The sequence below is a fragment of the Scophthalmus maximus genome, chromosome 18 (genome assembly GCF_022379125.1).
Source record: "Scophthalmus maximus strain ysfricsl-2021 chromosome 18, ASM2237912v1, whole genome shotgun sequence".
NCBI lineage: Eukaryota > Metazoa > Chordata > Actinopteri > Pleuronectiformes > Scophthalmidae > Scophthalmus > Scophthalmus maximus.
In genome coordinates, this window is record NC_061532.1 from 18,119,281 (window position 1) to 18,142,500 (window position 23,220).

At 42.4% G+C, this 23,220-nt stretch overlaps 2 protein-coding genes across 5 annotated transcripts in view; one reads left to right on the forward strand and one right to left on the reverse strand.

The window, feature by feature from the left end:
• Nucleotides 1-237: 237 nt before the first annotated feature.
• On the reverse strand, nt 238-10,121 carry tdrd15 (tudor domain containing 15). The gene is made up of 5 exons (XM_035618285.2): nt 9,909-10,121; nt 8,348-8,420; nt 2,258-8,005; nt 1,374-1,504; nt 238-783 (listed from the first exon to the last, which is right to left on the reverse strand). The coding sequence occupies exons 2-5, from the start codon at nt 8,404-8,406 to the stop codon at nt 770-772; spliced, it is 5,952 nt and encodes a 1,983-aa protein (XP_035474178.2). The 5' UTR covers nt 8,407-8,420; nt 9,909-10,121; the 3' UTR covers nt 238-769.
• The window catches only part of rfx6 (regulatory factor X, 6), a 14,556-nt gene continuing 1,355 nt past the window's right edge, over nt 10,020-23,220 (forward strand). The window contains exons 1-21 of one of the 4 annotated variants that reach the window (XM_047328862.1): nt 10,020-10,142; nt 12,242-12,381; nt 12,882-13,003; nt 13,595-13,772; nt 14,047-14,170; nt 14,435-14,496; nt 14,598-14,675; nt 15,062-15,089; nt 15,170-15,277; nt 15,509-15,586; nt 15,698-15,811; nt 16,258-16,307; nt 16,687-16,846; nt 16,948-17,092; nt 17,921-18,030; nt 18,165-18,282; nt 19,697-19,819; nt 19,923-20,132; nt 20,788-21,100; nt 21,752-22,113; nt 22,865-23,065. In XM_047328862.1, coding sequence (XP_047184818.1) covers nt 12,943-13,003; nt 13,595-13,772; nt 14,047-14,170; nt 14,435-14,496; nt 14,598-14,675; nt 15,062-15,089; nt 15,170-15,277; nt 15,509-15,586; nt 15,698-15,811; nt 16,258-16,307; nt 16,687-16,846; nt 16,948-17,092; nt 17,921-18,030; nt 18,165-18,282; nt 19,697-19,819; nt 19,923-20,132; nt 20,788-21,100; nt 21,752-22,113; nt 22,865-23,065 — 2,623 coding nt within the window. In that variant the 5' untranslated portion in view covers nt 10,020-10,142; nt 12,242-12,381; nt 12,882-12,942. Of the gene's footprint in view, nt 10,143-10,187; nt 10,439-10,468; nt 12,382-12,881; nt 13,004-13,594; nt 13,773-14,046; nt 14,171-14,434; nt 14,497-14,597; nt 14,676-15,061; nt 15,090-15,169; nt 15,278-15,508; nt 15,587-15,697; nt 15,812-16,257; nt 16,308-16,686; nt 16,847-16,947; nt 17,093-17,920; nt 18,031-18,164; nt 18,283-19,696; nt 19,820-19,922; nt 20,133-20,787; nt 21,101-21,751; nt 22,114-22,864; nt 23,066-23,220 lie in introns of those variants that run through there. The other 3 variants (XM_047328863.1, XM_035618287.2, XM_047328861.1) reach the window with 3 other exon arrangements.

The following is a 23,220-nucleotide window of genomic DNA, read 5'->3' on the forward strand; positions in this document are numbered from 1 at the left end:
CTTTTTTAAAATTTTCCTTTCACTCAAGGTGTTTATACATTTATGTGTTTTATCATGAAGGTTCATAGTTATCATGGCTCAGTGCCGCCACCCAGTGGTGAACCATGAGCTGGTCACTAATAAGCATTTTGTCATAAACAAAGATTTTCATTTTCCTGTTCTAATAAAACGTCTGTGTTTCACTTCACCCACAACGATTGATGACACAGAGAGCAAAGCGGAGGGGGGATACGCAACGTCATCAAAAGGCTTTACTGCATTTAACTGAAATATGATTTCAACACGAGTCAGTCGGTGTAACAGATTCAAACTGAACTGTCAACGTTTTTTTAAATGTAGGAAACAAATGAGACTTAATTATGAATATGAATACAGAATTTAAACCAAAACTTATGTTTTCAAAATTGAAACATTAAATTGACTAACTTCCATCAAAACACAGTGCATGTACCTTATCAATGTAAATACCCTTTAAAGGGAAAATGGCAAGTTTTGATCTTACAAAGAAACAAACAAAACAAAAAATATATGTATATATATTATAAAAATATTGGAACTGTTCATGAACTCTAAAACTTCTAAATAAGAATAACATGGTTGCTGCTGACGTAATACATATTTTCAAGTACTAAAACTAACTCAACAAAACACAAATAAATATAACTAAGTCTTAAACGTGAGTTATTGGTAATTGGAAGTTATGTCAAAGTGCAGAGGCCTCGTCTTTAACAGAAACAAACTGCTGCGAGGCCTCGTCCTGCGACTCCCTTCACATCACGACACCTGGAACAGAAGAAAACAGTGAGACGACATTACTGTACACTACTGTAATACTGCATTCATGTGAAATGATGGTAAATACGAGTTGCCGACTTGGAAACTGCACCTGAGTCGTAATTACATGTGGGGAAACTCAGAGCTAATTTAGATTAGACCAGAATCTTCACATTCAGTAATGGATTCATTTTTTATTATTTTATAAGTATTAGCTGTTGCTTGTGTACATAATATTAATCTATGTACACTTAACTTGATATAGACCAGTACTATATATGGTTCTATCCATAACAAATGGGACTTCACGGTGCAAAGTTATTACGTTAGCCATTTTGTTGGTAATACAATTTTTACTACTTTTATTTTGGACCTTTGTTGAATGTAGGACTTTAATATGTGATATAACATTTTAAACACAAGACTTACATTGTGGTATTGTTACTGTATAGGATTGTAAATTATCTGAATTATATTGCCTCAACCAATGCGTGACACATCTTAAAACATCCATTCCTATGACTACCGTGGAAAGATCATCTGCACTGATCATCATACGTTTCACTCAGTGCCAATAAACAAACTGTAAGTTATGTTACATCGTCTAGATCCAGAGGAGGTGCCGAGCGACGTCCTCCCCTCAGCTTCCTCAGCGACCTCAGTTAAAAGATCGGACTCTCTCTCGCTGTCCGGGTCTCGAGGGTCTTCACAGGAAACCTGCTCCTGGAACCTGAAGACAACAGAAACATACGCTTTCAGGTATTTGTCATTTAAAAATGTGCAATTTTTTTTTTATATGTCAGATTTATGCTACGAGTGGCCGGATTTTGAGTTGATGTTAAACATTCTAAATTAAAACAGGAATTTTTTTGGAAATATAAACAGGAGTAATTGAGTGAAAAAATTTTTAAAAAACTACTAATTGTGCTGTGTGTATAATAAACACACAAAATGTTTGTACTGTGATTTTTTTCCCTCTTATTTTCAACAAGAGAATATATTGTAATTGTTCCCTTTTGATTAACTTTTACTAATGAATTTGACACTGAATTTTTTACACTGCCTCATTAAATCGATTACTAAATTAATCGTCAAATATTTTAATAATCGCTACAGTAGTTTTTATGGGAAAGAAAATCATAATTCTCTGATTGAAACTTCTTACATGTGAATATTTTTTGCTTCTTTGCTCCTCTGTGACAGAAAAACTAAATATATTTGGTGTGTGTAAAAAACAAAACATCATCGTGGGATTTGGTAAACACAATCTCAATTTTTTCACAATTTTATCACATTAAATGGACCAGACAACTAATCGGTTGATCGAGAAAGTAGTCAACAGATTAATTGATAAGGAAAATAATCCTTCGTTGCAGTCCTGGTGGTCAGCATAGAAATTATTTCAAAGTAATTATGAATAAAGAAATAAACGGCTGACTGAAAACTACTTCCAAAAAAGACATGAACAGAGATGGAACCGTACCTGAGTCCCAGCATGACGTCGATGTAATCGGCATGTCCAGCATCCACCAGCTCCTTGGCAACGTGGACGCCGTCGGCCAGTACGTCCACCTTCCAGTGTGTGTTCGACACGAGCTCTCTGAAGAAGATCTGAAGGTGTTTCCGGTACAGACGTCGCTGGAAGAAGACGGCCGCCTCGTCGCTCCACTGTCCGTCCTCCCCGACGGGCTTCACCCCTCGCAGGATGCACGGGCACGTCACTCTGGGGAGTTCGATCAGCGCCTCCGGAAGCCTCTGGAGCTTGGGGCCGTCTTCGCGTGGCATACCTTCATAATGTCCGTAATCCACCAGGTACAGAACCACAGTGGTGTCCACGTGCACGATCTCCGTCCTGCACCACTTGTTCTTGGAGTCGGATTTAAAAAGGCAGCAGGCGCCTGGGACCAGGTGGGCTTCAGCGAGAGGAGACGTCCGCCCGGGGAGCTCGTCCAACAGGACGGACACTCTGTTCATGGTGAGGAGCAAGTCTTCGAGGACGACGCAGAACTCGAAGGGAGTCGTCACGGCGGCGGCGAAGCCCAGGTTCACTTTGTCTATGTCGATAGGCGCCAAGGCGAGTTGCTGAGGGAGGCTCGTGTCCGAGATGGGTTCCTCATTCTGAGTTTCGGCGTTCGACGTGATCGTCTCTTTGTTTCGCTGTAGTGACGCCATTTGGCGAATGAGGAAAAGTCCATTAACGACTATTTCAACCATCCAAATGTTTTCAGCTTCTGAATAACACACAAACACCAGGTTGACTTCTTTGCCCACCATCGGTTTGAGAGTGTCACACCAAAATTTGGCGGCGTCCTCTCCCTCGCTGAACCCAAGGCAGTTCATCTTGCACAGCACCGCAAGGTTCGGGATTCTGTTCAGGTCAGCACACTGCCGTCGGATCGAGGCGCTTGGAATGTCTTCTGTGGTTCCTTGATCCACCAGGAGGACTTCACATTTCCCCCCGCCTACATGATGAACAACAGCCCTCTGCCACTCGCCTGTGTGCACCTGAACTAAGCACTTGAGGCCTTGTTTGACGTCGTCTTCGACCATCATCTCGCATCTGTTTGCGTCGTCGGCTATGCAGCTTTCCAACGCAGCGAGCAGGAAGCTAGTCCTGGCGAGTCGGACGTAGAAATCACCGTTACTCTGGACGGACAGAACTGACACAGTCTCTCTGTCTTTAGCTCGAATAGTCGGAGGTACGAATGCATCGGCGCCGTTTCCCTCTGCTTTGACGGAGGAGGTGGATGTTTTTCTCGGATTCCTCTTCAAATTACTTGTGGTTGTGGTGGGACCACTATGGCGCCTGCTGGTCTTTACCTTCAGTTCGGTCGGTGCGACTGCTGGTGTTTCCAGCGTGATTCGTTCAGATGTAGTCGTTTGATTCGTGCTCATTTCTACTTTGAGGTTGTGCTGTTCACAGGAGCTCACTCGCGGTTCCATTTCAGTTGAACTCGCGGGCGCCTCGCCTCGTTCATTTTCGTTCGTGGGACCGCTGTCGACAGCTGCTTCGAGTGCTTCGCTAACACCGGCTTCTCCATCAAGAATCTCCACCTTGACCTTCCAAAGAGGTCCGTCTTGGCAGACAAAGTCGACCATGAGAGGCTTCTCCGTTACAGCGTCAGTGAATGAAGCATCGTTTTCAAAGGCGCTTGTGTCCGACAGGCAGCACGAGAAGCTGAATCTCGGCTGAGAGAGACACTCCTTTGGCATCAGGTAGATCTTCTCCTTCCCCACGACCGCCGAGTTTCCATAGTCGATGAACTCTACTACGAAGCAAGCACTCCCTTCGCGGTCTTTCACAAGGGAACGATACAGAGCGCCGTCCTCCTCGTACACGGCCAGAACAAGGTCGTTGATTCTCAAAGAGGTGGCAGTCTTCAAGGAATTTCTGAAGACACTTAAGTTCAGATCTTCAGCCATTTTCAAGATGGCAGGTTCGTCCTCGGACACCTGGAGGAAAAACCTGTCGACTGAATCGATGTGGGAGGTGAAACATTTAGTCCGAAGGCCGACACTGACTTTCTTGTCAGGCAAACACGAGAGCTGATGCATTTCGGCTATGTTTGTGTTTTGTGGTCGTTCTGACTTGGTGTTTGTATCCAACTGCACTGTGTTTCCCAATGGTTTTACAGGGGAACAGCCCTTTGTCTTGTTCACATTGTGTGGTTTATCTTTTGGTTTCTGGTTCTGAGCTTCTCCATGAGCAGTGTTTGTGTATTCCCTCTTTTTAGGGAGTGCATTCCTGACTTGAGTACCTCTGCAGGGATTTGATGTGGGACGATTTAAAGATTTCCTTTCAGCTGGTCTCTTGCACTTGACTGTGGTCTCTGTGGTTCCCATGTGGAGAGCTCTAGGTGTTTTCGTTCTGGTCCCTTTGCTAAAAGTAACAGCTGCTTTTTGTTTAGGTGAAAGACTGAGTATCAACTCGTTTACCTTCTCGTTGATGTTAACATCTCCAGCATGTAGCGCAACATCAAATGAACCATCTTCACTCTTTCCAAGCACGACGGCTTTCACTTGCTTGTTGAGGATTTCTTTATCAAGCCATTCCTTGACATCGGCGTAAAGCTCCTCCTTGGGCACAGAAGCAAGGCAACATCTCAAGGCCTGCATGGGCGTGTGCAACAAATCAGCAGCGTCTCTGGGAATGAACGCGACGTTGGTTTTCTCAGGTATGCTTTTGTTTCCGTAATCCACAAAGAATACACTGAGGTGCAGGGGCGACTGAACAGGGTGTGCCAAGCCCCTGTACCATTTTCCATCAAAGTATTTTGCCAAGCACAGCTTCCTCACGACAGCTCGTGCACTGGCCTGCGTCATTTTCTCACTCTCTTCGAAGATTTTCTTTTCCAGCTGATCGATGATTTCAGTGTTTCTCGCAAGTTGGCAGTAGACATCCCGCTGACTGCTAACGTGAGTCACGTAGACTTGTTCTTCATTTCCAGGACTAAGATCGTATGAAGAGTAGACAAAAGTCTCGGGTGACACTGTCGGCAGTTGCTTTGTTGCGACTGTTGCTTCCCTTGCCAGGCCCAGTTCCATGAGCCGATTCGTTACGCTCTGTTGGGTTCGGGTATTGTAGAGGTCCACAACATTGCACAGCCCTTTGTGTCTCATATTCATTTGAGAGACAACTTTACACCTTAGACCATTGTTGCTGTCAAGGACAAACTTTTTCATAGCGTTACACAACTCCGGACTCCAGCTCCCACAGCTCTTGGAGTCGGTCGGTTCAATCAGGTTGGAAAGACTGCACCTGAAAGCTTGTCCTTCCAAATGAACATATTCCTGCAATATTGCCTCAAGATTTTCCTCTTTGATCTGGACGGTAAAGCCGTAGTCTATCAACATCACTCTGGCATGATTTTTCTGTTTCTCTATGATGAAGGCCCTGTGCCATCGTCCATCTAGAGGTGACTTTGCAACACAACATGCAACCCCCGATTGGAGGGGGGCTGTGTTAGTCGAGTAATACTGCTGGATTTTATCCATCAGTTCTTCCAAAGCTGGAACGTTACCTTGGGGCTGGCACCAGAATTCTGTTGGAGAGGAGATGTTGATGCAGTTCACTGCAAACTCAAACCCAGGCTTGATGCATAAAGCTTTGAAGCTGACGGGGGCTTGAGGCACCTTGATTTCATTTTTGCATGTGTCCTCTTCCCTCCCTTTATCTTCACTCTGCTCTGTATTCCCACCAATGTCTGTCGCAACACTCGATCTTGCTGTCGCATCTGCGTTTTGCACCACAGGCTCCACGGAAGTGCTCCAGTTTTCAAGTTGTTTGGAGGAAATCAGGAGATCAGTGATACTCTGTTTGTTGTAGCACCCCATCTCAAAGAGGTCAACAACAAATTTGCTTTTTCTCATGTGGACAACATGGACCAACAGGGCTTTGTTTGTGACAGCTCGCCGGAAAAAGTCAGAAGTGCCGCAACTCCAGACTTCATCCAAGGGAATAACATTCAAAAGAGTACAACTGAAGGCAAACGCTGATTTACTGGCAAATGCCTCAGGTATTTTCTTGATCAACATGTGTGGCACTTTCTCAACATTCCCAAAATCTATAAAGAGAACTTCAGCTCCATGCTCGAGAATGTCGGTCACTACACCCCTGTAGAAATGCATGTCCTTCTCATAGACTGCACAGCACAATGTTCCGGGCTCGGGATTCAAGAGGACGTCTTCATCCAGCTTCACTCGACTGAAGTGATCTGTCATTTTTGTCATCATTTCTTCAAACTCATGATTGCGTTTTTGTGTTCTGATCCAGAAGTGGTTTGGATTCAGGACATGTTCGACATACCCCACAAAGACGGAGTCTACCTGCACCTCTTCTGCTTCCAGTTTTTTACCCAGTGCTCTTCTCATGATTGTTTCATAGTACAAATAGCCACCCTTAGGTGGCAACTCTTCCTTCTCAGAAACAGACTCCTCTTCCCTTCGGGGAAGCCCTTTGATAGGTTGTGGTTCCTTCACATTATTATCTCCAGCACCAACCAATGTTACGGTGTACAGATGCTGTTCCTCATCAAAACTACTGATCTCCATATCCAGCACCCCTCCAAGCAAGCCTGTCTTGAGGAGACTCAACTGCTGAGTTCTGACTGTCTCATCCTGATCACCCAGGCAGGACAGCGAGCATGGGAATGCCACAATGGGTGTTGAATAGAGATCAGGTGGCAACTTGTGGACGTTCTCGACTTTGACAGATTCAAAGAATCCATAGTCAATGAACAGAACTCTGATGTGGGAGTTGATGGGGAGACACTGCACAAAGCCCCGGTACCATTTTCCATCTTTGCTTTTGACTGAGCACAGTAAACCCAGGTTTTCTGGAGTCGTCTGACTGCAAACTTTGGTTCTGTGCTCACAAACTGCAGCCAGCTTCTTTGACATTTCACAAAGATCTGTTTTCATGTTTGCCATCTGACAGTAAAACAGCCTGGGGTTGACAGCGGCGGTTACTCGCACTTTAGCACATGTCCCACAACTCAATACAGGCCTACACCTTGGCAGAATGTTTTCGTATCCCTGCAAACCAGATGGTTTGAAGCAAAACTCGTGTCCCCTCTGCTTTTCAATGAGCAAGTCAGGAACTGGCTGGATGTTTTGGTTGAGCGGCACCTCTGTGAGCATCTCAACCAGAAAGATGAAGGTATGCGTGTCCACATGTCTCCCAAACCCATGTCTAACAAGGTCGTTGTTGATGTCAGGGGCTTCCAACAGAAGGATTTTGTGTGGCAGGAGGGCTTGAATGTAACCTGTGACATTTCTTCCAATCAGGCTTGAGAAGTATTCCTCCATTACAGAATGAGAACAACTTTCAAGCAGCAACACATTTGCAAGGAAGCCACAGACTATTTTTGCAGGCAGGATGAACAGGTCGTTTGAACAGGAAGACACGTGGGCAATGTCGACACTCAAGATGTTACCGTGATCTACGAGGAATATGTCAAACAAGTCTACTTTCCTGTTCTGAACTCTTCCTCTGTACCAGCGGGCAGAAGCCAAATCTTCGACGAGGCAAAACTCTCCAATGTCCACCGCTGCTTTTGTCTTTGGTGTGCTCTGTATTTCTCCCTGCAGGATGTTGTAGTCCAGGTCACATATGGTAAGGTACTGGCCCTGGAAGTGAATTAGGGTGGCTTCCGAGTTCCAGTCTATGTGTGTTATCTTCATGTCCACTGGCCAAAGGGCACATGTTGCTGATGGACCACAATCCCGAGACCTGAAATTAAAGTGGCTTATATTATCCTTCAAAAGGTGGAGTCAGGCAAGAATATAATGACGGAAAGGTTGTGGGGTCGCATTACTCAAAGACATTGTAGACTCTGTTAATAGGCATGCAGATAAAATATTGACCAAATGAAAGCGGAAATACTCATTTCACTAAATATAAATATACAAAAATAGAGAAAAATCTGAAGAGAAAAATACAAAATAATAACTTTATGCAATTGCTTACCTAACACTGGAAAATAATGAAATATTAGCCAGTACGTCATACATTATGGCATAAGAAAGAACATGCCAGCATCACCTCTCTCTTATAGCACATGGTTTTACTTACTGTTGATGTTCGGAGCCCACAGACTGCATGGCAGCAGCAGCAGCAGCAGTAACTGTCATATCCCAGGCAAAACCTGAGGGGGGAAAAATGGAGATGACCGCTCACTATTATTTAAATAACACAAGCATTAAACCATCACTGGTGTTAATCTAAACAGAATATATTAAACATGCGTATAAATTGACAGGCTTAAAATGAAGTAATTATTTCCATTCATTAATTTTCCAGTATTTTTTGGGGGGCTGACATTTTCAGGATGTTTTTTTAAAGGCTATATGGGCCAAGGGTGTCTATGCTAAACCCACTGTTAAGCCCTTTAAGGCAAATTTGGAAAATGTGACTTTGGGGTGTATGAATTAAACCGACATGACTTTACACAATGACAACATTTTGGTAATAGCAAAAAATTGGGGGTCTAGAATAGATAATAATTTCAGATGTGGGATATTTATGTCATAGGTTAAACAGTGCATAAAGGATATTTGTGGTCTGTAACTGCAGACCTATGATTAAAAAAAATAATCATACTGGTGGTTGGACACTTCCAACAACTCTCTTGACTTCAAATGTGGCCAAATTTTGAATTTAAGGTGTATAACAACAATAACATTACCTGAGACAAATATTTCCCAGGATTTATATTTGTGATTTGCTTCTTGTGACGTTATTTTTATGCTGGCTTTACAGTCTTTATCCTCTAATAAGATCTGTAAGTTAATTTAACATCACTTTGCTGACTTTGGTTTAAGAGAGATTTATGGATTGAAAATTTAAAAAAATAAGAAAAGAAAAATCATGGAATAAAATTCAAGTGAAAACAAACACGCCTCCCAAGATGAGAGAGGACATCTCAACTACATGATCATAAATTCAATGAAAAGCACCCACATCAAAACACAACAGGGACAAATTAATGACTGAGGCAAAACATGATGATCACGATATACCCACTGACCATGAGCATACCCAATAATAATATCATATCATGTCATAACATCAATAATATATAATGGAGCTTCTGTTGTTCTACCACATAACATAAGTTTGAGGGGATGCATTTAATAAATGCTGAAAATTCTTATTTTGCATTCGCTAGTTTCTTCTGAAATGTACCTGTCAATCTATTATACAACGGAGAACAGGGATAATCAAAATGACACAATAACAACTCATCCAGTTTTATGTTGGTGTTCCTAAAGTGCACAGCGAGAGTATGCGTAGTCTGATATCATGCAAATCAAAGTCTCCACAAATTATCAACCATAGAAGAAAAAAATCAATTCGTCTTGTGGGCTGTTATTATCTACATACAGTGACATGACATTTACAGTTATCGTTAGCTTGGATTTATCAAGGATATATTATTAAGCCAAAAAGTTACATTTCAAATGTATAAATCTATCAAATCGTCTCTTCCACAAAACCCTCTGTGTAAAAGAGAATGGTTGGATGTAGCCATCGACATTTAGCACTTAACTGAGCAAGCTACACTAATGTTAACTATGCTAACATTAATGTTAACTATGGTAACATTAATGTTAGCTATGCTAACGGGGCTAACCTCATGGTTCGGTGCAACGCGGTCGGTAACCGTCAGTGACCGGGAGCACCGGACACACTCCCGACCACAGCTTCCTGTCTCACAGTCGCGACTGCTGTTGTTGTTGTTGCTGTTGCTGTTGTTGTTGTTGTTGTTGCTGCTGTTGTTGTTGTTGCTGCTGTTGTTGTTGCTGTTGCTGTTGTCCTACCTCTAATTATTTCTCGTCCCGCCTCATGAGCGCGACAGCTCGGCCAGGTAGGTTGTTGAATCCTCCACACCTGTCCGCCAAATTCGAATTACCGGAAAGTAAAGGGGGGTGGCGGGTCAATAACGGTCATACTTGGACAACCCCCCCCTTAAAAAAAACAACAACAAAAAAAAACAGGTGGCTTAGAAGTGTTTGTATATCCGGTTTTTATTGTAAGTATATTTCGAATATTAAGGCCTGGACGAATGTTGTATAACAAGTTCGTACACCCCTAAAGTGGACCATACCATTTCTGGTTCGTCTCCTGTTCTTCCAGTCGTTCGCGTCGACGCGCCCACTACAGGTTAATGCTAGCTAGCTACTTTGTGTATTACACTTTAGCATTGCTAAGGGCCAATAGACACACTACAGGTTAATGCTAGCACCTAGCTAGCTACTTTGTGTATTACACTTTAGCATTGCTAAGGGCCAATAGACACACTACAGGTTAATGCTAGCACCTAGCTAGCTACTTTGTGTATAACACTTTAGCATTGCTAAGGGCCAATAGACACACTACAGGTTAATGCTAGCACCTAGCTAGCTACTTTGTGTATTACACTTTAGCATTGCTAAGGGCCAATAGACACACTACAGGTTAATGCTAGCACCTAGCTATCTACTTTGTGTATTACACTTTAGCATTGCTAAGGGCCAATAGACACACTGCAGGTTAATGCTAGCACCTAGCTAGCTACTTTCTGTATTACACTTTAGCATTGCTAAGGGCCAATAGACACACTACAGGTTAATGCTACCAATAGCTAGCTACCTTGTATAATACATTACACCTTGTTATCTTATTATTTTACTGTGTTGATTAATTGATGATATTGATTAATGGTTTATGTAAATAACTAAGCAAAAGGCCTCTAGTTTCAGATGACAGATGGATAGATATATTGATAGATAGAACGATTGATAGATGGAGCGATAGATGGATAGATTTATTGATAGATGGATAGATATATTGAAAGATAGGGATAGACAGACAGACAGACAGATGAACTTTCTTGATCTCAAACTGGGAATATCCGGTGTTACAGCAGCAGGAAAACACTTACAGTAAAACTATAGAAGAATAAGGAATATAAATATAATAGTTTGTTTCATTGATTTTTTTATGTATAGTGCTAATTTAATATTTTGGGGTTTGGTGGGAGTTGAAGGTGTCACCACCTTGAGCTTTAGGATCAGAACCAGAAACACTTAATTGATCCAAAGTGGACATTTGATTTTGTTGTATTTGATCCAACCGAGTATAGAAAGGATATTGTGATGGTCATTTTCTATCAGCTTGTGAGTTTCAGAGTTTCTGAATTAAAATGTTGTCATGTTCCAACGAATACTAACAGGATTTAGGTTTTCGTTTTAGTTTTAAGTTACACTTTTGTTACCAATTAACGTAAGATAACTAAAACTGATGTTAGCTAATGAGAACGGAGAACAAGAAATCAACCTGCATTTGAGTTTTTCTGTTTGTTTGCACTTTCCTGGTTGTGTCATCTGCACAAAACAAACCTTCAAAAGCAGGTACTTGAGTTTTCAAAAGTATTAAATTGAAGTAAAAGCAAACTGGATATGTCTGACTTAAATTTCAAAGGGTTTTATGTGTATATATATATACATATATATGTATATATATATACATTTGTAAAAAGGGCCAGCTGACTGTGGGAGGCAGGATAGATGGATGGATGGACAGATGGGTTTTTCTGTTAATCATTAATAACCTGGATTAGCCCCCAGTCCTCTGTCAATATGAAGAATGCATCCACGGCTTCATGAGCTCTGCCTTCCCACTATATTAGTCTGAGGCGGCTCTATGGGGGTTATCGACAGCACAGAGAGTTTATGCCTTTAGTTTTGTTTTTTATAGTTTGTGGCTAAAGTGAGCAAAATGCTGAAGATGGTGTTGGTGATCATCTCCTGGACTTGTGTGAAAGAAGGATTGACAACCAGTTTTTAAGGATTTATTTGTGTTCAGAGTCGCTCAGGACAAATGATCTGCAGACTCCCTGAGGTGTTTTTCTTTTTCTTTTCTTTGGTTGATTTTATCATTTAAGTTTCTTTTTAATTCCTCGTTCACAATGCCGATGAAACGCAGCAGCGAGAGTTCGGGCAGAGACGGAGTGTTTCTCATTCACTCCCTGACCAAGACTTTCTGCAGCTCGCCGGAGGGAAAACACACCGATTTCGATGGACAGACACTTTTTCCTCAGGAAGATGATTCCGGGATTAAATCAGGTAACGGAGCAACGACACTCAGTTAATGTGGTAGTAATGATGTTCAGAAAAACAGGGCTCAGACTCAGTTGGATATCGATAAGTATCCCTCTAAAATACTCTCTTTTTCTTTTTTCTCGATTCATCTTTCCAGTCAAACTCTTAAAATCTGAAAGTTTTCCTGTGGATAGGATACAGATTTTCTCAGGTCAAATAGTGACACTACTCAGCCACATGGCGGTGCTATAGCTGCGTTAGACTAGAAAGCGAGTTCACAACTTTATGGGTCCACAAATGTGAATAGGATGATGACGATGATGAATTGTAAATGAGCAAAATGAAATTAATCAGTAAAAAGAAACGATTCAGATGAAAAAGAAAATAGTGTTGGTATGAAATGCAGCTTCACATTCAAACTGAAATGTGTCAAATGCGAGCTCTTGAAGCATCTTATTACATTTATAAAGCACAAAATGTTACTTGTGTATTCTGTTTATAATGCAGATTTTTTTTCTTGTTAGATTAGTAGTTATTGTGAGCAGAGACAATATCCAGAAAAAAGGAAAACTCGTCAAGACACAAATGAGCTATCAACACATTCCCAATGAGCTCAGTGACGAGTTGACGTGGAGTTACAGTACAAGTACAGTACACGTATTTGAAAAGCTTCTTCTGTTGCCGGGTCAGAAGGTATTAGAAAGTTATTTCTGTCACAGATTGCTCACACAGATGATTATTCACCGCTCAGGCACAAACCGGTAACTAAGACTCAAAGCAAAGTGATCTGTTGAAAACACAAATCACTGTATCAAGGTCAGAGAAGCCCAAAAAACAACTCTCCAGATTTATTATGGTTTTTGGACTCAGTCCTCGAGTGGAGAGAGTGTGACTTCAACTGAATTTGTCTTCGTCTTCTTCTTCTTCACTTCATTCATCAGAACAAATGTTCAGATCAACAAATACAATCCTTGAGAGGCGTGTGAGGCTCCTGCAAACGCACACACACACACACACACACACACACTGAAACTGAAATGTAAAAATGTTCCATTAATCACTGTACATAGGTGTTGTACAGGTAATATTCTAAACAACATTCGTTTAATTTCTAAGACTTTTCTGATCAAAAAAACCCTAATGTTTTTCAACCTTTCTCTTGAATAATTGGGGAAGTAACGTCTCCTCGTCGCACATGAACTATGTGCTCTGTATTCGTCCGTTTGTTTTTTCCCAGAAGCTGAGGACAGTAACGAGACGCCGTCCTCCGAGGAGGAACAGGACCTGGTGGACTTCAACGCAGACCTGACCATCAAACAAAGCATCTCCTCCTCCTCCTCCTCCTCCACCTTGAGGAAGACCATCAGTCAGATCATCAAGGACAAGAAGAAGCAGACGCAGCTCACTCTACAGTGGTGAGAGCACACACTCCTTCTTGTCACAGAAGACTCTCCGCAGTGGGTCTTTGTCGAATCATTTCTGAAAATATCTCAGAAAAAACAAAAGAGAGAACGACCCTGCAGCTCACGTTTTTACACTTATGTGGAGACAGACTTTCTTCAAGGACCCTCGGAAAGTACAAGCACTGTACTTGTACTTGAGCAAATGTACTTCATATTCAGTGGACGTCACGTCTCATCACATTGTTGTGATGGTGAGCGATTTCTTTTCTCGCTGACGGGTCAACAGGCTGGAGGAGAACTACATCGTGTGTGAAGGAGTGTGTCTGCCCCGGTGCATCCTCTACGCCCACTACCTGGACTTCTGCAGGAAGGAGAACCTGGAGCCGGCCTGCGCTGCGACATTCGGAAAGGTGTGGTGTTCGAAAACATTTAAAGTAGTTGTGGATAAAACACTTTTTAAATATGCCTTTTTGATGTCATTACTATAAAGTTTATTCCAAGTATATCTGAAATATCTTTCTCAAAAAATCCAGTAGTTACAGGTGAAGTTACAAACATTACATGCTGTACATTTTAAAGGTTTTGAAGGAGTCTAATTTTGATCAGTGACATTGATCGGTTTGATATAAAAGTAACAGAGATTCCGCCATGAAATTTCCTCCTGGTCTCATCAGACGATTCGGCAGAAGTTTCCACTCCTGACGACGAGAAGACTCGGCACCAGGGGACACTCCAAGTAAGTGCAGACAATTTCTTCATACTTAAATTCTCCGATTTTGTATTTTCATGAAAAGGTTCTCTTCAAACATGACATTAATTTCCTTGACATTTTGTCAGATATCATTACTATGGAATCGGCATCAAAGAGAGCAGCGCGTACTATCACTCTGTGTATTCTGGAAAAGGTTTGACCAGGTAACATTTAACATTATTTACCAACAGCCTCCTCCTCTTCCTCCTTTTTTTTCTGCATATTAAACTGTGTCTCCGTATCTTTCGCTTGTTTATCATTATGTGGTATTTCATGAAAAATATGGGACAGTGGTTATATTTTTGTCTGTTTTTATGTCAATCCTGTTTAATTCCTTACATTTACTGCTGCAGTTTAAATACTAATTTATTGTTTTTAGTCCATTTGGAACAAACATGGATAGAAAAGTAAAACCTCTGTCAACATTTATCAATATGGAAATGCAATATATTATTATTATTTTCTCTTAAACTAAGGAATAGTAGTTTTATTTTTAAGATTTCATTGCCCAAACATTATATTTATATATATATATATTCTCTTATCACAGATTTTCTGGGAGCAAACTCAAGAATGAGGTAAAATAATATAAAGTAATTTTCCAAACCGAAATAAAATCTGAAACAACCGGCGACTGACCACCGATCGTCTGTTTCAGGGAGGCTTCACCAGGAAATACTCTCTGAGCTCCAAGACGGGGACGTTGCTCCCGGAGTTCCCCAGTGCTCAGCATCTCCTGCTGCAGGGAAACGTCTCCAGAGAAAAGGTTGGTGATGAACCAGAGACGCCAACATTAATCATAACTCACCCAGTGGTCATTTTTTCAGATTTACCCTCAAAATTGTCACTTTGAAACCAACAAAATATCGTCTGAATTGTAATTTGGACAAACGCTAACGTGTAATAACGACCCCACGATATTCATGAAAGACTAGATGAGATAGTAATTTGTATTTTTTGGGGATTAATCACACGTCCGATCGTCTTCCCTCTGCAGGTGGACACTCTGATCATGATGTATAAAACGCACTGTCAGTGCATCCTGGACAACGCCATCAACGTCAACTTTGAGGAGGTGATAATCAGCGGCACGCGACAGTTTTAGATCGCAGTGACGAGAAGAGTTCACCGGCCACTCAAACTTTAAAATCTGTAAAGATACGTATTTATTTATTTTGTTCCCCAGATCCAGAATTTTCTGCTCCACTTCTGGCAGGGAATGCCCGACCACCTGCTGCCGCTGCTGGAGAACCCGGTCATAGTCGACATCTTCTGTGTCTGTGACTCCATTCTCTACAAGGTTGTGTTCAAATACTGTTTGTGCATTTTAATTTGCACTTTTTTCTCATTTAAGTACATGAAAAAGTGTCTCAAACTAAGTCGTTTGAAAGTTAAAAGTCCTGTTTCAGGCACTCGAGCTAATTCAAGATGTTTTGATATGATTGTCATTAATACAAAAAACAGCGAGTTTTGTCTATTTTAATTGTTCTTTTGCGCAAAAATTTTGCGCAACACAACACACATTTTTATCAATTGTTTATTTATCTTTAATTCTGAACTCATCGTTCCACCCAAACTTCATTCAGAGAACAAGCAGTGGTTGGTCGGCAGTTTGCCCTTGATACACTGATTCTCTGGACCTATAGTTTTTTCTTCAACTACACTTTATTAATGATATCCTCCGGCTCACTAATAAATATTGTTTATTATTACTCCGCTTTACAAATGAATCCTCTATTTCCTCAGGTTTTAACAGATGTTCTGATTCCTGCTACGATGCAGGAGATGCCAGAAAGGTTTGTCACTTACATTTCACCTCACGTGCACTTTTTTAATATCATTGTAAAAATTAGCTGTGACAAAAATTAGACAATCCGAGGCTCTTTGTGACACCACCAGCATCCACGTAGACAAAAAACAATCAGAACTACACTTCCCATAAACCTCTGAGTCCTTTCCTTTCCTTTCCTTTCCTTTGTTGAAAGGACATTGTTTTGAGTTGCTAGGATGATTTTGCCAAATTCCTGTCAATCGTGTAGTTTTGACCATAAATTATGATAGTTTTCATTCAATATACTCACTATCTTTTTTTAAACAAGTGCATTTTCACCTAAAAGCAGTCATTTGTGACAGCAACGATCTGAAATCTGATGATCTATCTGAACGTTTCATCAGTCTGCTGGCAGACATCCGCAACTTTGCCAAACACTGGGAACACTGGCTCGCCTCGTCCCTGGAAAACCTCCCGGAGTGTCTCGCGGCCAAGAAGCTCCCCATCGCGCGGCGCTTCGTCTCCGCCCTGAAGAGACAGACCTCGTTCCTTCACCTGGCACAGGTACAACATTCACAGGAAGAAGCCTATCATGCAGATCAGAGCATACGCGCTAATATCGGAATATTTAAAATGAACAGAATATTGATTTTGGGGTTTTCCAGATAGCCCGTCCGGCTCTGTTTGACCAGGCCGTGGTGACCAGCATGGTGTTGGACATCGATAATGTGGATCTGAGCAGCATCAGCTCACAGCCTCTGCTCAGCGTGAACGCTGCCGGAGACCCGGACCCGGACATCTACACTGAGTGTAAGGATGCGTTCACACCGACCTCGTCTGGTCCGGACCTTCAGACTTTTCAGTTTGGTCCTAATTGAAATTGCAGGCGTGAAAGGTTCCTCGGACCGCGGTCTGGACCGATGGACCAGAGTCTGGTCCGACCGAAAGAGGTGGTGAAACTGAACCACGGTTCGTTTCGTTAGCGAGTGTGAAAACTATTTTTGCGATGGTTTCGGACCAATTACAGGAAGTTGAGGCATCTAGCTATTATAGAAGAAGAAGAAGAAACAAAAAAAAACAACAATTAAAATTTTAAAAATGTATAACGTATTTTCTGAGAGGATGAGAGAGGACGGCAGAGCAGAAAACGGAAAAGGTGACGACACACCGAGGTGAGACGCACGCACGTCTACAAACCAATCGGAGTCGAGAGTAGGGAAACGCAGCCCACGTAGGTGATGGCGACCGGACGTAGGTTTGTCACGTAAAGTTCTTTAGTGCGCTCGCAACATGGCAACGTGGAACCAAAACTAGCCTGATCAAATGCAAGACAATGTGACAATAACACGAACCTTGGTCCGGACTTTCAAGAGTGAAAACGCCGTAAGAGACAAACGACTAAGAGACCTGGAAGTGATCTATACACATTCTCACATTAACCCCCATAACTCGGGTCGAAGATAACAAAGGTTTGATTTGTCTATTTTAGATGATTCACTTTTAGATGATTCAAATCTGACTGACCTGACTAAAGTGACGCATTCATTAAGGCTTTATTGACCAAACTATCAGCTGCTTCTGTTGCTCATATACAAATCACACTCTCTACTCGATTCCTTTTCCTCTTCTCGTCTCCAGACGACTCCATCACCGTCTTTCAGGAGCTGAAGGAGCTGCTGAGGAAAAACGCCACGGTGGAGTCGTTCATCGAGTGGTTGGACTCCGTCGTGGAGCATAAAGTCATCAAGGTAACAGCTGTTCGGCCGCCAGCGCCGTGTGTACTCTACATATATTTGTGTGGACACACACTCGACATTGGTCTTGCAAATGTTCTGTTGCGCAACCAAGCAAGCGGGTTTTTTCTTTTCCCTGCGGCGTAAAGCCCGGGAAGCAGAGCGGTCGGACGGTGAAGAAGCGAGCTCAGGACTTCCTGCTCAGGTGGAGTTTCTTTGGCGCCAGAGTGATGCACAACCTCACGCTCAACAACGCCTCCAGCTTCGGTGAGAAAAACTTTCCTCGCGTGAGAACGGTCGCACAAGCTAACTGAACCAATTACATTGCTTCAATCCAGAAGCTGAAACTATTCAAAAAGTGTCCCTCGTTCCAGCTTCTCAGATGTATGGATTCTTGTAACTTTTACTGAACGTTTTTTTTTTTTGTCAGAAATCGGGACAGAATAGACGTAACAATTTTGGAATATTGAGAAATACTTACAGTTGGCACAAACCAAGAAAATAGATTTGAAATCCTTGATGTTTAATTTGACAAGACAAGATGAGAGGGAATATTCACAAGAAGAATCATAAGTCTGCTAAAGACTCAAGGATTTATCCATTTCATATATTCATGTATTGTATCTATTGTCATGTATCATTTGATTTTATCTAAGTTTATGATGAAGTGACTTTCTTAATTTTGCTAAACGTGTGGTGGCCAAACATTTGATTTGAATTATTGTTAGACCAACAAATCATTAAGCCCCTTTTCATCTTAAACTGGTATAATCATCACCAACGTGTCAAGTGGTCACAAACTGTCGCTGAGAATTTTTATCCAGATTTTGTGGAATCTGATGCGTTTGCTTCGTGGCACAGAAGGATCAGGTTTTACAGCACAAGGCAGGAAAAGAGTCTGAGATTGTTTTACTTGCCAAACCGACAGACGTAAACCTGCTGACTCATTTAAAACATATCATCACTTTACAATACGCTATCTATTCAGTTAAAAGATGGAGAAGAGACAAGAATGGACAAGATATTAAAAAAAAAAACATTATCACAATTAATCAGGCGCCATTTTTAAAAAAGCGTATTAAACTTCTTATTAAAGCTTCATACTGAACATGACATAGTGATTTTTGTTTGTGATTCTACTAACTGTCACTTAACTTATTAATTTTGTGCTCCACTCCTCTCCACCATTCAGTCCACAGGATGTGCTGACCACACACACACATACACACACACACACACACACACACAAACACACACACACACAGGGCCACAGCTTGGAGCAGCTACAATAGCGCCATAAATCGTAATGGCCCGACTCACCTTTATTAAACAAAGTCTTATCTGAGGGTCGCGTGCTCCCTGTTCAAACACACACGCACCCACACACAGACACACACACACACACACACACTCGGTGTACGTGAATAAACAGCGGCCATGTGGTGTGTGAAGTCACAGTAGAGCTCAAACACAGGAGGTCATTTAAACCTGTGACCCCCCGCAGGTCAAACAACGATCAACTTGATCCTGAAGTTTTTACACAGAAGAATCAAATCCTACAGACTGAGAGAGCTCAGCTGGCATCAGGGGAGGAGTCGAGGTTTCTCCACAGTTTGATCATGTGGAGAAAAAAAAGTTACGTATAATTCTTGATGACGTGTGTGTCTTTCGGCACCGGCAGGTTCTTTCCATCTGATCAGGATGCTGCTGGACGAGTACATCCTCTTGGCTCTGGAGACCCAGTTCAACAACGACAAGGAGCAGGACCTGCAGAACCTGCTGGACAAGTACATGAAAAATGCAGGTATCAGGCGTCAGAACAGACACGTCACGCCGCTGCTCACACTTACAGTATATGTACAGGATGCTCAGGCAGTCTCTCGTTTATTCCCTTCCCTTCTTTTCAGATGCCAGCAAAGCGGCGTTCTTGGCCTCGCCCAGTTCCTGCTTCCTCGCCAATCGCAACAAGGCCAACGCAGCGGCCGTCGACCAGTCGGTGAAGAACGAGTCCCTGGCGGAACACGCCTACATGTCGCTGTCCGCCAGTCAGCAGCAGAGTCTGGAGACGAATGCACTCATCTACCAGGGCGCCGAGGCAGCCGGGTTCACTGTTTCAGGTAAAAAGAATTCTAACTAGTAAATATAAAACAAGAAGAAGGAGGAACATGAGTTATATTTAAAGCTACACTGTGTAATATTTAGAAGAATTTATTCGCAGAAATTGAACATATTGTCCATAACTATGTGTTCATATATGCATTATCCACTGTGAATGAGTTAAATATAGTTCCATGAGGTGGACCCGACCTCTGTGTGAGTCTCTGTGTTTCTGCGTCGTGTTGAATACGGTTGTTGAACTAAACGGTTCCAGAATACGTCGCATTCGCGTTAAATATTCAGGCGCTGCCGGAAACCGGCAATGGAATTAGTGGTGCGCCGCCATAAAGTGTCCCCTGTCGCTCAGTTGGTTGGGGTGTGCAACTTTGCCACCAGATGCCACCAGGAAATTACAAAAGCAATATTCTCTGGAAGTGTAATATCTGGACCCACCAACGTCCGTTCCCTTTGGTCCTTGAAATAAAGACAATGAGTGATGGTCAAGGCCTCATCCCATCTTTTTTATTCCTGTTGGTTTGCGCGACACCTTTTTATTTTACTCGAATCATTTAACCTGTTTTTTTTTTCTTACAAAAATAAACGATGGTGCAGCGTGAACATATTTAACTTTTTTATTTCCTTGTCCGTATCATCTCTGTTTCCTTCTCCACCCAGGTGGTCAGTTGGACTTCTCTCAGGTCGGCTGCCCCCTCATGACGCCCCCCATCTCCCCGGCGGCGTTGGTGCACCGGGGCTCCGTCATCAACCAGGGGCCCATGGCGGGGAGGCTCCTGACGTCGACCACGTCCTCCTCCACCTGCTCGTCCTCCCCCTCTTCCTCCTGCCTCTCCTCGCTCGGCGCAATGACCCAGCCCGGCCCCTGCTCTTCCTACTCGGAGACCCTGTACCACTGCTTGGCTCAGACCAGCCCCGGTTACTTCCCTCCAGCCAGTAGCTCCTCGACCTCCAACTACCAGCCCCCACCCAGGTCAGTGGATCTCACCTTGATACGATTATGATAGAACCTTTTTGTATTAAAAAAAAAGAAGGCGTTTATTCATTTAAAAACACAATTTTGTCCTTTTTGTGTTTTTTAAATCTTTCTTTGGAACATTTAATTTTGCTATGTGATGTAAGTTTATTACATTTATGTCTCCTCTGGCCACCAGGTATTATTACATTAACATTTTAACATTTGACCACATTCATAAAGCTTTACATTTTACGTTCATAATTAGATTAACACAAAACAGTATTTTAAAAATTATTCTCCTTAATTTGCTCTAAAAATCTAAAATGTGATTGTTGGGCAAAAGTTGCTGCTGTTATATATATAATATTACAAAACTGCAGTGATATTGATTATTATTGTTATTATGTATTCAGGGAAAAATTGTGTCCTATCCCTGCCTCACAAGGAAGACAATTTTTTTAATAGTTTTAAAAGTAAAAGGTTTAAAAATACAGAATATTAGAATAAAATTCCCCAAAAGACACCAAATTTTCTTTTATTTGGAAAAAAATTGTTTAACAACCTGCTGGGATTTTTATTCAATTGTTGTTGATGGCGTTTTATGTATAAAACCACCCCCCTGTTGTCATCATAATGTCTAAAAACTTGTTTGATTCTGTGTTTCAGACCTCAGACCCAGAATCAGTGTCTGGCTCCGGTCCAGTCGCAGACCTCCTCCCTGGCCTTCCAGCTCGCTCGGTACCCGTCCTTCAACGACCAGCAGCTGACCAAAGACTTGTTCTACAACCTTCACGCTGCCTCGGTCCACCCCTCGTCCGGCGGCGCCAACTGCTCCCTGACGCCGTACGGCTCTGCTGCGGTTCGACCCGCGTCCGACTACAGCTCGGGCTCGGACCCGGCGCAGACCGAACAGGGGCTGGACGCCCAGATCCTGGACTCGGCCGAGGGGTTCGGCTTCGTGGGGGCCGGGCTGAACCCCTCGGGCGGCGGGTGTCAGGGACAGACGTACTCTACCACGGGACACAGTGGTGAGGATGGATTGGATTGGTCTGATGCATTAGTGTAGAAATCAACCTTTTGGGTCACACAGAACTTTATTTTTAAAATTCTGGTTAGGATATAAAATGTGCCCGTTTGCATTAAAGGGAAATAAATGTAAAATTAAGCACAAAGCAGCTTGAATATTTCCATGATGGTGCCATCATGATGTCTCAGCTTTGAACATATAACTCAAGGTCAGATTTTTATTAATTCATTTATAGAGGTTACAGAGTATCATAATATACACGTTAGGGCTGCAACAAACGATTATTTTCATTATCGAGTAATCTGTTGATTATTTTGAGTCATAAAATGGTGGAAAATGTCAATCGTGTTTCCCAATTATCAAAATAGTTGCCGATTAATTAAGTAGTCGATATCTAATCGATTAATCGATTAACTGTTGCAGCACTCATACACGTATGAGCTTGCATATAATCAATTGTTTGTAATATTTTAAATCTGAATGAACTGTAGTGACATTTAACACACACAGACAGTTTTTTTTTGCACGTCCACGTTCAGTCTGCTGACGGAAAAATCACTTTTATCCCCAAACTCACGAACAACAAACTTGAAACTCTTTTAAAACGATAATATAATCTTTCATGGTTGTTGCCAAAAGGAAGAAAAAACACTATATTCACACACAAACTGAACGACACGAGATGATTAAGGCGTTTCTCAGAAAGGAAAAAAAACTGCATCTCACGTCCCAACTTTCCTTCCCTGCGGCAGGTTACTACGGCAACGGCGGTTACCTGGACGCCCAGCGGATGACGTCGCTGGTCGACCAGCACGTGTCGGTCATCAGCAGCGTCAGCAGCCTGCGCCCCTTCCCCTCGGCGTACTCCGAGGTCCACGACCCGCTCAACATCCTGGACGAGCCGGGGCGGAAGACGACGGGAGCCTATTTCACGGAGGCGGAAACCGGAGCAGGTCAGAACGTAGAAACATTTCAGGAGTGACGGGGGGGAAGTGGGTGGATGTAGATGGGTACGTGAACCACACTTTATAGATCGTTTTGTTGACGGAATTCTTAAATTATCGTACCAGTGTGTTTTCAGGTTACTCCTTAGCTACTAGTCCTATTT

Excerpts from the sequence above, each read along its gene's own strand:
- tdrd15 (XM_035618285.2), bottom strand. The coding sequence starts at position 8,406 with ATGACAGTTACTGCTGCTGCTGCTGCTGCCATGCAGTCTGTGGGCTCC. Across the intron at positions 8,006-8,347 it reads GTGGGCTCCGAACATCAACA|GTCTCGGGATTGTGGTCCAT; the intron begins GTAAGTAAAACC and ends CTTTAATTTCAG. Across the intron at positions 1,505-2,257 it reads GACGTCATGCTGGGACTCAG|GTTCCAGGAGCAGGTTTCCT; the intron begins GTACGGTTCCAT and ends TGTTGTCTTCAG.